General features: G+C 37.9%; 1 protein-coding gene across 10 annotated transcripts in view; it reads left to right on the top strand.

Annotated features, from left to right (window-relative positions):
• Positions 1-13,767, top strand: part of UNC79 (unc-79 subunit of NALCN channel complex) — a 108,304-nt gene that overhangs the window by 31,899 nt on the left and 62,638 nt on the right. For 7 of the 10 annotated variants that reach the window (XM_085317515.1, XM_085317514.1, XM_085317513.1 and 4 more), the window contains 12 exons: positions 127-250; positions 1,136-1,276; positions 2,445-2,666; positions 3,269-3,496; positions 4,933-5,074; positions 5,484-5,563; positions 5,644-5,792; positions 7,674-7,831; positions 8,167-8,348; positions 8,893-9,160; positions 10,744-10,923; positions 11,961-12,026. In XM_085317515.1, the coding sequence (XP_085173641.1) occupies positions 127-250; positions 1,136-1,276; positions 2,445-2,666; positions 3,269-3,496; positions 4,933-5,074; positions 5,484-5,563; positions 5,644-5,792; positions 7,674-7,831; positions 8,167-8,348; positions 8,893-9,160; positions 10,744-10,923; positions 11,961-12,026 (1,940 nt within the window). The remainder of the gene's footprint in view (positions 1-126; positions 251-1,135; positions 1,277-2,444; positions 2,667-3,268; positions 3,497-4,932; positions 5,075-5,483; positions 5,564-5,643; positions 5,793-7,673; positions 7,832-8,166; positions 8,349-8,892; positions 9,161-10,743; positions 10,924-11,960; positions 12,027-13,767) is intronic. The other 3 variants (XM_085317518.1, XM_085317517.1, XM_085317521.1) reach the window with 2 other exon arrangements.

The following is a 13,767-nucleotide window of genomic DNA, read 5'->3' as shown; positions in this document are numbered from 1 at the left end:
ATCGGAAAGTGAGGGTGCAAGTAAGGAATGTGCAATTAAGATGAAAGAAGCATCACTACTGTGGCTTTCTGTCAGTGCAGTGTATGATGTGATTCAGTGATCCTGTATTTTTGTTCTACTTTTCAGCAAAATGTTTGATATTGAACTTTGCCCTCTCCCTTTCTCTATGGAGGAGATGTTTGGCTTCATTAGCTGTCGATTCACAGGTTATCCATCCTCTGTGCAAGAGCAAGCATTGCTTTGGCTGCATGTAAGTGTTCTTCCTTGACAAGTCATGCTGAAGTAGCTTATGATTTTGGAAAAAAAAGAGCCATTTTTTCAAGGATCAGGAAAGATTTCTGCCTGTTGTCTGGCCCCAATGTAAGGCAATCGGTAGATAGTTCCTGGGAAGTTGTGTGTTACTAACCCATCATGGACAATATACTGGAAATCTTCATTCAAAAGGTATTCAAAAGGGCATGAAGATTTCCACAGCCCCTTGGAATAATAACTATAATCTTCATTATTGCTTCTGGTCTACTAAGGGTTATTTTGGTGAAGACTCTGCAAAGAGCAGTTTATCCAATGATTGTAGCAATTTTCCTATATGCAAAATGTTCTAGTAAGGTATAATTTCTGTAGGTTTTGCTTGCTCCTAATAACAGTTTGACAAGTACAAGCTCATTTGATGCTAAAAAATAGATGATGAATATTCCTTCAGTGATTTGCAGACACCAGGCTTCTTGGTGTGTTGAAGTCTACAGCAACCACTCTGACTGGATTCTTAGGATGATTACAGGAATTCAGTATTAGGAAATAATAAAGATAGTAAATAGTTATCCAAGTATTCTGCTTCACAGAAACCTTTTGTCAGACAACCTCATACACCTGTGTGTTTGCACGTAAAACTGTCTCAAGGAGGTGTCAACAAATATTTTGAAAATACCCTGTTTTGCCAGTTCTTTTGCCCTTATTCCARCTGAAACCTAAGCTCACAGCTCACCCCACTGTCTCCCAGTTATATTACTTGTTCCGGAAATTGAATGCATGAAACTTGCTGAATGGGGGATTGTGTGGTAAGTGTGCTTTTAAAATAACTAATATTTTTGATCAAATTTGAAATCTAATGCTGTTTTTAATTATTGTCTTTCTTCAGGTATTATCTGAACTAGACATTGTTGTCCCTCTTCAGTTACTAATCAGCATGTTTTCTGATGGAGTTAATTCTGTAAAAGAGTTAGCAAATCAAAGAAAATCAAGAGTCAGTGAATTGGCAGGAAATCTTGCAGCTCGGAGGGTAATTGTTACTTATCTTGATTTTTTTTTTCTTTTTTTTCCCCCCTTAGACCAGTTTCCATAATAGAATGTATGTGAAGAAAGGTAATTTTTTAATGCAGCATATTTGATTGGAAACACAGTACAAAATTTTAGAGTGAAAAAAATTGGCATAACTTCTTGTATTAATACCTCTCTATTACTTAGTCAGTGTAAAGATAATGCAGATAGAAATTAACTGCACAGTCTTTCTCAGTGAATTGTTTTACTCGGGATGTTTGTAGTGTTTTCCTTGATACCATTTTCGTTCTCTGTATCTTCTATTCGCTATCATCAGCAACAAAACAGAACTTATTTTTGTGTCCCTGCATTTTCCTATGTGTTTTGCCCACCCCAAAAGAGTTGCAGAAAATAATATAAAATAAAGCTATATGTCACAGGCTTATKTTCCAGAAGTACAAATGAGTACTACGCATACTTGGAAAAATTTGACTAACTTCCCAGCAGTCTTGCGCAAAGTATTTCATGGACAATAGGAACACAGTGCTTGAAAGATCAGATCTTTAGTATCATCTAAGGGTGTACCTCCCTTGAAACACTTAGAGGTTCTGAGGGTGTTGTAGGTGGCTTATTGTGGTGTGGCCATAAACCAGTGCTGACGTGCACGTCTTACATTCAGTTGCTTTGCAATTGCTAGTATCCTTGGTAATTGCTTGTATCCTTGGTATAGCCTTGGTTACCCTGCTATCTTGAGATAACCTCTTTGTTTATTTATTTATTTATTGGACTCCTACTGTTGAAGTTGATACCCCTTGATCATGGAGTGGATTATTGTAACTTTAAGGGCTGTTTTRCCATGTATTCTGATTTTCTATTTGGTTTTTGTTTGGTTTTGCTGCTAAAATTTCCTCCTTAGTGGAGCTAAGTTAACGAATGTCAGCCATTTAACTTAAAAGAATATGTGCATCCATGCAAAATGTCTTCAATACTTTTATCATATTTTAGCATTTAATGGCATTCAGGGACACTTGTAAGTTTTCCAAAAAAAAGCTACAAAAGAATATAAGAAGAAGGCTGTCAAAGTTCCTGTCATTTGCCACAGTTTCATATAGAATGAGTTTGCTTAAATGCTTTACATTTTTTTTTTTTTTTTTTTTTTTTTTTTTTTTTTTTTTTTTTAATGCATTCAGGTAAGCGTTGCTTCTGACCCTGGACGCAGAGTTCAGCACAACATGCTGAGTCCTTTCCCAAGTCCTTTCCAGAGCCCATTTCGCAGTCCGATACATAGTCCTTTTCACAGCCCGTTCAAAAACTTTGGACACCCCAGTGGAAAGACTATTGACTTTGACTGTGAGGATGATGAGATGAATCTTAATTGCTTCATACTCATGTTTGATCTCATCTTGAAGCAGGTACTTATAGAAGAAAAATATGCGTRTTAAAGGACACTAAAGTTCTCTAAAAGCACTTGTACTCAGTCCCTTTCTGCTGAAGATTGGCATGAAGTATAAGACGTTCAAAGCTCTCTACAGTTCTCASCAAGCTTTTTGCCCTTACAAGACTTATATGTTCATGGTCAATGAAGAGAAAGTAGATGCTTCCAGAATGTGTTAGATGTTTCATATGAGTGAAATGAACTACCCTTTGGAGATACGTCTTTCTACAAACTACTGGCACAGGCTTGTTGATGGGCTTACATTACATATGTTATTTTTGAATAGCTAAATGTATGCATTGTGAATCCAAGCCCAGGAGGTTTGGATAATTGTCTCCAGGTAAAATTCACGGATCATCTGCTTGAAATTCTCTATTTGACTTTGAAAATCTTACTTTAGCTGTTCAAATTTGGGCACCAACATTGGTGGCTATATTTGAAACTGTGAGTTCAAGTTTATCTCAAGCTCTTCTCAGTACTGTATTTTAACAGTGGCAGAAATACAGGAATAAGTAGACTAGGCAGAGTTGTGGCCTTTAAATAAATGATCAATCCTTACTTTTTTTTACCCTTTTTCAGATGGAACTCCAGGATGATGGTATCACTTTGGGCTTAGAGAACAGCATTTCGAAAGATATCATTTCCATCATAAACAAYGTGTTGCAGGCACCCTGGGGTGGTTCTCACACCTGTCAGAAAGATGAAAAAGCAGTTGAATGTGGTCTGTGTCAGTCTAGTATTCTGTGCTACCAGCTGGGTTTTGAGCTGCTGGAACAGCTTGCTCCAAAAGAAGAAATCAGACTTGTGGTAAGTAGTGCAAGAATGGGCCTATATTGGTGGTGGGCTGAAACTCCTCTTCCTGGTTTTGCTCATTACGTTGTGCCTGAGGGAACAAAGTTACATTGACCTTTGCCATGGAGAATTTGGAAGCTTAAAGCAAAAATACCATTGAACTGTAAAATCTTATAGGTTTGAATTGGAGAAATGCAAAGAATACAGGGAAAATGACAATATTGATCCAGTATCAGACTCTCCCCYCTGTCAACACTGAAGTGCTGCTTCAATTTAGAAGGACACTACTGTGGTACTATCTTAAATGAAATATGAAATGATAATACTTAGTACTTTTCATCTTATTTTTAAGAGTTAAGAGTGATTTTTCTCAAATGAACAATGATTTTGAATCGTTTCTCAAATGGGCAACTTGAAAAACCTTACTTGGTTCTTGATTGTTGAAAAYACTGAGGACTCTTGAAAAACAGATTTTGCTGAAATATTTCAGGTTGAGTATCCAACTTTACTGGACACAGAAATCTCAGCCAAATTCTGCTAGTCATCATTTATTTCTTCTGCAGAGTCACAGATGACTTTAAGCAGTACCTGCATTGTGATGAGTTTATTTCCATCTGAATATCTATTATATGTACTGTTCCATCTGACAATTGAGAAGATAGCATTGTTCCTCCTATCCCAAGTGCTCACTTGCTGTGGCACGGTGGTGACAGGATCTTTATTAGTCATTTCTTTTTTTGGTGGTGGGCACGGTGATCCTCTTGATGTGTAAAAGGTTTGGAATTCCATTTTGATGCACATGCTAGTAGTAGGTATTGTGGACACAGTATTCCATAGCTTTTGCTGGAAAAATAATCTCATGCCCTTTCCCGTTCAGATTCTGGCCTCAAATGAAAAGTGGAAAATGGGGCTTGGTGTACCATTTCYAGCATCCACCTTGAGTTTCATAACATAATGGTAGCAATGGCAATTTGTACTCCTGAGTTCCTGGATGCRTACAGGAGAAGTAACTCCAGCCTAATCCTTTTTCAATGTAAAGGTGGTTGAGGTAACTCCTGCCTCTAAGCCTGTAACTAATGCAGTAGGAAGTATGTCCTGCTCCTCTCTGTGCAATGGAGTAACTTTTCTAAGATGAGCATGCTAAGCTTGGTGAAACCGTTGGCCGGTAACCGTGTTTTCCTCAGCTCCAATATGGATACGTAGTTCTGTTAAGTGAGATCAGATAAATCCTTGAAACATAGTCTCATTGTCAGCATGCATTTGCCAATGCAGAATTTTAAATATTCAGGTGATTTGAATGTACCTGCGTATTTAAATCACACAGAATTCGACAGTTTCTGCCTCATTTGGGCTCATTTTTTTCCACGTGCAGTATAATTTAAACAGCTGAATTTGGCCTAATATATTTAGATAACATCAAGAAATGAATTTAACTTACTGTGTTCTTAAAGGAGCCCACAGATAACCTTGAGGATAGTCTTCTGTATACTAGGCCTGAGTTTATTATAGGAACTGAAGGAGAAGAGGAAGATAAGTCAGCACCAAAACACGGAGAAAACCCAGGGAATCACACAGAGACCACAGAGAACACTGGTAGGTTGAGGGGTGAGAAGGGGTGGGTATTTCAGTAAAGCTTTTAAGTGGAACACTTCTACTCTTAAGGGAATACAATGTTTTGAAGCAGTTTTTCAAATCCAACAATGCACAGTCAATACTTTTTCATGCATTTAGTACTTTCAACATACTCATTTTATGGGAAGGCTGTATTATGTTGATAGCAAACCTGACTGACTCTCAAAAATCTTTAAAAATATTGCTGTTTGAGCATATAACATAGCAAAAATACTAGATGCTAAATTCTTTGCTATTCTGTCTTTACTTACTACAGTGTTATTGTAGGTGGAATTAATTTACCTCTTACCACAGTCACATCCTTTAATTTCACTTTGAATCCACAAATGAGATACTCTAATAACAGTGTATGTAACTTACATTTTAACAGCTATAAAAAATGACACAGAAAGAAAATTTTGTTACCAGCAACTTCCAGTTACCTTGAAGCTCATATACACTATACTGCAGGTAATACTGATTATTTGTTCAGTTTGAATTTGTGGTTAAGTGGTTTCTCTGTGATGAGAGTAGTACATCTGCTTGCATAGGAAATGTCAAGATTTGAAGAGCCGGATATTCTTTTTAATATGCTGAACTGTCTGAAGATTCTGTGCCTTCATGGAGAATGCCTGTATATAGCAAGAAAGGACCATCCACAATTTCTAGCCTATATTCAGGATCATATGCTGATTGCAAGGTAGGCTGTTATCACACATTTTGTTTTCATACTTTGTGCATTCCAGCTGTGGGTTCTTGGATGTTACATTCAAGAGTTTGCAGATTTAATAAGGAAAATTAACGAAGGGTGGGAGAGAAGTGTGGAAAGGGAAAGTAGTGGAATAAGGGCACATTGGATAGGCCAGTTATGAAGCTGCAAATGTAACCARAGTACCTTGTGTCCTCTAGTTCTGTATTTACGTGAACATTTCTAACCCTAACAAAGGTGAAGGACAGTGTGTTTTCTTTTCCTGGGGGGGGGGGATCCAATAGCAGAGATGAAAATATGAAAAAAGTAATAATTTTGGGTTTTGTCAGAGAAAATGAAAARTATTTGGATTTTAATGAAAGATTTTGATCAGCATTTAATTTTGCTCTAAATCTGCCTGGAAGTAAGTCTTGGTTTTGTTTAGTTTATTATGCTGTCTCTCTCTATTTGAGGTGTTGTATTAGCAGGGAGATAAGATTCAAACCCACTGTGCTCCTCCTTCAGGCCAGAGCTGCACTTTCAAAGCAGCATTGAAACGGTTTGACAAGGAGAAAACAAAGAGCCTTACAGGAGCCAAAGCGGAGAATGCTAAGCCTGCTGTTGAAATGAAGGCATGAAGTCTAAATATTACAGCTCCCACTGCAGAGTGTCAGTGACTTATCAGAGTTTGAAGTGACCTGAAATGGAATGTTTAATTCACTTAATCTAAAAAAAAGAACTACAAGATTATCTCAAGCAGATTTTCCAAGGAAAGTAGTGCTASTAGAATTTTGTCCCCAAAATATAAATTTTGCAGCAAGCATTTTTGCTAGAAAGAAGGCTCTAGAACCATAKAATTATAGAATAAATTAGATTGGAAAGAACTTCGGGAGATAGTTTGAAGTTTGAAGACTTCTGAATTTTGAGCCAGCTTTGGACTATAATACCAATACTTAAATACACTTTGTAGTGTATTCTACAGCAACTCAGACTTCTCCTAGAAAATGGTATTCAGCCATAGGGGATCAACCAACTATAAATAGATGCAAAAAGATCACTGTTAGAGACAGGATGTAATGCACAACTTGATATTCTGTGCTAGTTGWTTTGCAAACAGTGAGTGTGAATATCTTGTTCTGAACAGTAGCTTTGTCTGAAATTGAGGTCCTTTCCCTGACTCTCCAAAATAAGAGAAAGGGTGATGTAGTTTGTAGGATTGTAGAGCTGACTGAAGAACAGTATCTCACTTTCTTTTTAAGAGGTAAAGGAAGTGCTCATTTAGTGTCAGAGTAAACAGGATTGAAATCTGCACGTTTTAAGATTCCTCTTAAAAGGACTTTTGGAGAAAGCTCACTGAAGAAACATCATATGCTGTTCTGAATGAAGTATGTTCATCAGGACTTGTAGTTGTTTGATATTGATTTGACTGAAGATCTGAAATTCTAGGGTTTTAGCGGACTGGAGAATGTGTCCTGAATCTAAGAACCAGTAAGTCTGAGTTCCTGACATGTGATTGATTCCAGGATGCTTATTATTCATGGCTCCAAGGTAGTCCACGTGCAGAACTTGGTCATGTTGGAAATGCTAAATTGTAGCATAGGATATGTTCCATGGCAACTGTGCCTTGAATTCGTTAAAATCTTGTCAAATCTGAAGTGTTTCAGTGTAAGGGATGTTTGAACCTGGGTTTTCAAGAAATTCTGCTGTATTTGAAGATTTCCAAGTAGCTCTTTTCTTGTACCAGCAGCTGTAGTGTTCGCATGAGTGCTTAGAATGGCTCACAGAGGTTGTCATGAAAAGCATATTCCCACCAGCAGTACAGTGTGGACATTTAGAAGAAAGGATGCCAAGGTATTGCATTATAAGCAGACTTGCTATTCTTGGTCTTTCCAGCTTATGGGGAGTTGTGAAGTCTGAGTTTTCTCAGCTTTCTTCTCTGGCAGTCCCGCTTCTTCTCCATGCGCTTTCACTTCCCCACGGAGGTGACATTTTCTGGACAATCATAAACAGCAATTTCAACAGCAAAGATTGGAAGATGAGATTTGAAGCAGGTAGGCTTGAGAATTGTAGGCCTTTTGTCTGTTTGTTGCTTTGCTGAAGAGGTAGAACTTCCTCTACTGTTAGGAGAACTGTAATTGGTGATTATCTTTTTGCTGGTTTGGGGACTTTTGGAGATAGTAAAAAAAGCAGCAGAGTAGAGGAGAATATGAGTCATTCTAGATGATCAAAATAAGAACAAATTTACAATAATATTTGCCAACTATTTTTTGTTTTTGCTTTCTAATATGCCTCTCCTAAAAATATCTATATCTTAATCAGGACATAAAGAACCCATTGCCAAAATTAATATGAATATCTTCTTTGTCTTGGGGCATGGCTGCTACAGTGGAGAAGGTGGCTGTGTTGTGCAGGTTTTTGGATATTCACTCTGTGACAAAAAACCACCTACTGAAGTATTCTTTGGCTCATGCATTCTGCTGTTTCCTAACTGCTGTGGAAGATGTCAACCCAGCAGTAGCTACAAGAGCTGGGCTATTACTTGACACCATAAAGAGGCCAGCTTTACAGGTAGGTTCATTATATGAGACAAAAAATATGCATTCAGACAGGAAGCTGAGGTTGACCCCAAGTTCAGGGAGGTTCAGGTATACAGTATCACTGTCTCTGTTAGTAGCTTGTAAGACAAACCTTATGGATCTTGATAATTGACAGAAACACAAAATAGGTGTGGAAAATGATATTGCCCTAGCCCCAACTTTGACTACAAAGGATTACTATGGCATTTGAACTGTTACTGGAGAAAGCTGTAAATGTTGTTAAGATGTGATAGTGTGTACAATGCTCAGTAGGCAGATTTTTTCCTATATCTTTGTATTCTTCAAAATCAGTGTAGAAAATTCAACATTCTAAATATGGTACTTGATTATCTCCTTATTTATCTTACTTTTCTACTGGTATCAGCAGCATTGCTTCTGATTTAAAGCACTAGGAAATGGGAGCTAAACCTTTGTCCTGTATTAATTAATGGAAAATGTGAGCTTTGACCTCCCATTGCTTTAAAAACAATTGTAATAGTCTTCACATCTCAGTTTTGTGTTTTTTCTCTACACAGGGTCTCTGCCTCTGCCTTGATTTCCAGTTTGACACAGTTGTTAAGGACAGACCCACAATTCTTAGTAAGCTTTTGCTACTTCATTTTCTAAAAGCAGATATTCCAGCTTTGAGCTGGGAGTTCTTTGTGAATCGCTTTGAGACCCTGTCTCTGGAAGCACAGCTTCATCTGGACTGCAACAAAGAATTCCCTTTCCCAACAAGTAAGCAGAAACCAGATCATTTTGATGACCTTTTATCAGCTGCTGGAATTTCAGCTGCCTGCAAGGGTATGAGAGAGATGTAGGCCTCACCTGCATAAACTTGCTGAAACTAATTCTTTAGGTCAGAAGAGAATAACTCAAAATAACTTTCTGACTGCCCTGGTGCAGATTAGGATATATTCTGTGTCAGGTTTGAGCACTGTGTTTTACTCTAACTAGCATATGATTCCCAGCCCTGCTTGAAACATGATCTGGTTCTGTGATGGATCAGCTGCAACCTGCATTAACCTATTTGTTCTTCTGTAGATGTTGTAACGCTGGTAACATTACTAATCTCAGAGGGCTAGGTCATGCATGTAAGGGTCTGCATAAAGACAGATCTCAGCCCTAGGAATTGCATGATCCCCAAAACAAAAACAAAGGCATGGGACGCGCCACAAGAAGTACTTGGAATCTTAGAGCAGGATCTTGGWTAACTATTCCTGCAGGGACAAACTTCCTTAAAGGTTTTTCCTGTCCCATATTTTGTTTCTTGATGAGATTACATATTTCTTTCTATTCATTTGGGAGACGGGGAGGAGCTGAAATAATAATCTGTGCATGGTTGTTTAACATGCTGAATAATTAAAAGTTTTCTTACTCAAGTGATGGTCATGAGCCAGTTCTGTTTACATCTGACTTGCTTGGAGGAGGTGGGGAACAGCTGTCTGGACAGCACCTGCTCCATCAACAGCCTAATGACTCCTCTTGCACTTGTGTGAAGTCCAGTGCCTAAAAAAGCCCAGGTGATGCTGCTGCATCCATCTGGAAAACAGATGGAGCTGCAAACATATTTTCTTCATATGTGGGTAGCTTGGCCCAAAGCTAGGACCTATTGTTATGGCCTGAGAAGGGTATCTCAGTAGTGGTTGCTAGTACCTCTGGCTGCAGATGTAAGGCCACATCTTTAAGTAAAAATATTTGAGAGCATTTAATTTAAAAAATGCAAAAGATATTTTTCAAGATTCTTTTGAACTTTCCTCTTTGTCTTTTCTAAGACATCTGTAAGTGGTTCAAAGGGTGGAGTCATCAGCTTTGGTGACTCAGGTAATAAAACTCAGAGTTTGAATGTGCCACAAACATGAGTATAGAAGAAGATCAGTGACTCCATTGAGATAGATGCACTGATGCTACTGGTAACAGTACTAGAAAAACATAACCACACTCACAAGATTTTAGAGGCACTGTTCAGATCCAGGATGAGAGGTGTAGGCAGGACAGAATTTCAGTTTGAGGTAGAACTAGAGGCCACATTTTGTTATGAGTGCACTAAATGTGAACTGTACTTATGAGGTTTCTGCCATCTTAAATAGAGGGCACCTGATACTCCCTTATCCTGAAATTCAGGTTTTGGGTTCAAGAGTCTGGTTTTGTCCAATCTCTAAACAAAGAAGGAACAGCATTATTTTTTTTAAACACACTTAAGTGGTTTGGGGTTTTACAGATTTTAGACTGAGCGCATGCAAATGAGTTCCTTGCAGATGGACCCCTTGAACCTGTATGAAGTGTTCTTGACTTCAATGGGACCTGGGGCCCAGTTGCACTTGGCAGCATTAGGGCCTCACCATGCTGTGGAATGAATCCTAACTTGGTCAATTGCATTTGCAAAGCTATCACTGCTGTCCGGACAAATGTCGCCAACCTCAGTGATGCAGCAATGTGGAAGATCAAGAGGGCTCGTTTCGCACGTAATCGTCAGAAGAGTGTGCGTTCCCTGAGGGACAGTGTGAAGGGACCAGTGGAGTCAAAGAGAGCGCTCTCCCTTCCAGAAACCTTAACCACCAAAATTCGTTGAGTATCTATTTATATTTTTGTGATACGCCTGTATCTTCTCCCGTAGGATTGTATCCTATTGCTGGGCACTCATTGGAAATGTCAATATTTATCCAACTAGGATAGCAAATTTAGATTTCTGACTGATTTGGACATTATTCAGATAATGACAAGTCAGTAAGTTTGATGAAGAATACAGACAAAATTAGGTCTGTGCTGTCTTTATTTAAAATGCTAGAACAAAATGTTTTAAGACTAGTTGGTAGATAGATCTTAGTTTTTTAATTGTGGCTAGTACACAATAATTTTGTATAAAATAGATATAGTGTTCACAGAACAATTACTCAACTAATTTATTTATTAATTGTAATTATTGATCAGTTTATACACGTTAGACATCTTAGAAACAACTCTTCATGTCCTGGATGAGCTGTTGGATAGCTTCAGAATTCCTTTGTCAAGAAAGGAATGTACATGCAACAAATCCTTCCTGCCATCTTGCACAGGAGGACAACTTAGGTGCTGGAAAATCGTAGGCCTGTATAGAGAGTTGTAAAGATATCTCCCAAGCAAAACTAAAGCTTACCCATTCTCATTTAGAGAATTTTACAAATGCTAATTAGTCTTACATTCAAATTGGACCCCTCATATTACTCCTATGCTTACAGTAGCATTCAGTCTTGGGTACTAATGATCTGCTGAACTCATCAAGGTAACTTCTTTTCTCCAAACCAGACAACACCATATTTTGGGACTCTTTTATATAATCCTTCTTGATTAGCTTCTGATCCTGCACAGGTGAACCTGTGTGATGACTCTTGTACCAGCAAAACCGAATGGTGAAGAAAACTACAATTACAAAACACAATGCACAAAACCTGTAGAGCACAAAAGTGAAATGTTTCAAACTGTTACACTCACTGCCTGACAACAGTACACAAGCAAATGAAAGTATGTAGGGTAGCACTGAATATATGCTGAAGGTTAAGATGCCAATACTGCTTATGTAAACAGAGCTGTTCTTATGCTTTTTTTTTCTTTCTTTTTTTTTAAGCTGTCAGCCTGACCAGACATGAGCAGTCTGCTCCAGCACTTGGTGGAACACCAGACCAAACACCGGGTAGGTTAGAGTAGGGGATAATTTGATGGAATAGGAAAAGCAAGGTACTAGTGCTGGCTTTCTTGCTTACTCAGAAGATAAACTTATGCAAGGTGCAAGATACCTAAAAGGCTGAGTGATTCACGTGTCTCAGTGTAGTTCCACAAAGTTAAGTTCAAGTTTTACTCTAGATCCGTACTGAAAACTACCCCCAGTTGTTCAGGACTGGGGGAGATTATTCAAAGCAGTCAGTTGTGCTACTAGTGTCTCACCTTCCTGTGTTTCATTGCCTACAGGAACACTAGCAAATCTTAAGTGTGCTGGCCCAATGTGTATCCTGTCTTCGTGTTGATCTTTCACCTTCAGGGTTTAGAGAGCCAGTAGACAGAATGCTTTTGAAAGCAGGTACTGTAAGTTGCAGTGGTCCCCTCTGTATACTTACAGCCATCCTGAGTCCCTTATTTTTATTTACTAACAACATTTTGTGAAGATGCAGCCCTCTGTGAAACATTTGTAGAATAGCTAGCTCAGCAGGGCCCAGGTAAGTATATAATCTCTGAATAATGATGATCACTGACATTTCTTGCTCAGATTGAGCCTTTTGTACTTTGTACCATCTGGAAGTGAAAATCTCAGTTTCAGATCGTCTTCTTTCTTCAGGATTTAAAATATTTTCAACAGACAGAAAGTTCACAATCAGAACAGATCAGTTTACTGCATAATCAGTTGAACAGGAGAATGCCTTGCCCCCATAGGCACTAACTTTGAGATATGAAATGGATTAGAAGAGTATCTGAATCAGAACTATTTATAGCCCTATCATAACAGCCCAGTGAGAGTTGGCAATCAACCTGTCCTTACAAAACATATGTGCAGATTGTAACAGGAAATAAAGGTGCGAAGAGCAGATATGAAAGCAAATGATAGTTCTTTATTTATTAGCACCATTCCCTATGTTAGGGTTAAAGAAACCTGTCACATGAGAATTGTCAGTCTCACGATAGGCATTCTCAGCCATTGTGATTTTATTAGACATACTTTGCTATTTTAAAGCCTCAGTTCCCAGGTTTAGGTTGTTACTTGAACAGCAAATTTCAATTTTCTCTAAAATACATATATAAAAAAGGTGCAAGTACCTAGTAATCACTGACAGGAAGAAAATTCTGATAGTGTGGTTTAGACTTATCATAGATGCTTTGAAAACCAGAAGACCAATGGCTTTCCTTCTCCTGCTGCGCAGCACTTACTAGTTCTTTTTAAAATCTCACAATTATTGGTCGTTTAGCAGATTTTTAGCCACAGATCAGAAAATTCATCAGAATATATTTTAATAACAATTAAAATTAATTGTTATCCAATTAACAGTAATGATATTTAATTAAAGTTAATGTTGTAATTAAAAACTTAAATTTTACGTATCTCCCCCTTTTCGATGCTGTCCAAGAGAGTATTTTCTCTTCTCTTTGTTAATTATTCTATTGAAAGTAAAGTGTCTATTTTATTTATAGAGAAACATTTTATCTAAAGTACTGCTTAACAGACCATATATGTCATTACATTCTTTACTGTGCTGTAGCGTTCACATTTTCATAATTAATAAAAAAGAATCCGATACACTGATTTGTAAAATACCTGTTGCTTTTTGTGAATTCAGTCACTCTTGTTAATATAGCACAGAACTTGAACTGCTAAGCACTAGACATCTTTAGTAATATAAAAGGCCGTACGCAGAGGGTGAGATAGAAGAGGGTACCTCTAAAAG

This window comes from Rhea americana, unplaced genomic scaffold (assembly GCF_003343005.1).
Source record: "Rhea americana isolate MKP2758 unplaced genomic scaffold, rheAme1 scaffold_5, whole genome shotgun sequence".
NCBI classification, from domain to species: domain Eukaryota; kingdom Metazoa; phylum Chordata; class Aves; order Rheiformes; family Rheidae; genus Rhea; species Rhea americana.
This window is presented reverse-complemented; position numbering and strand designations above follow the sequence as displayed.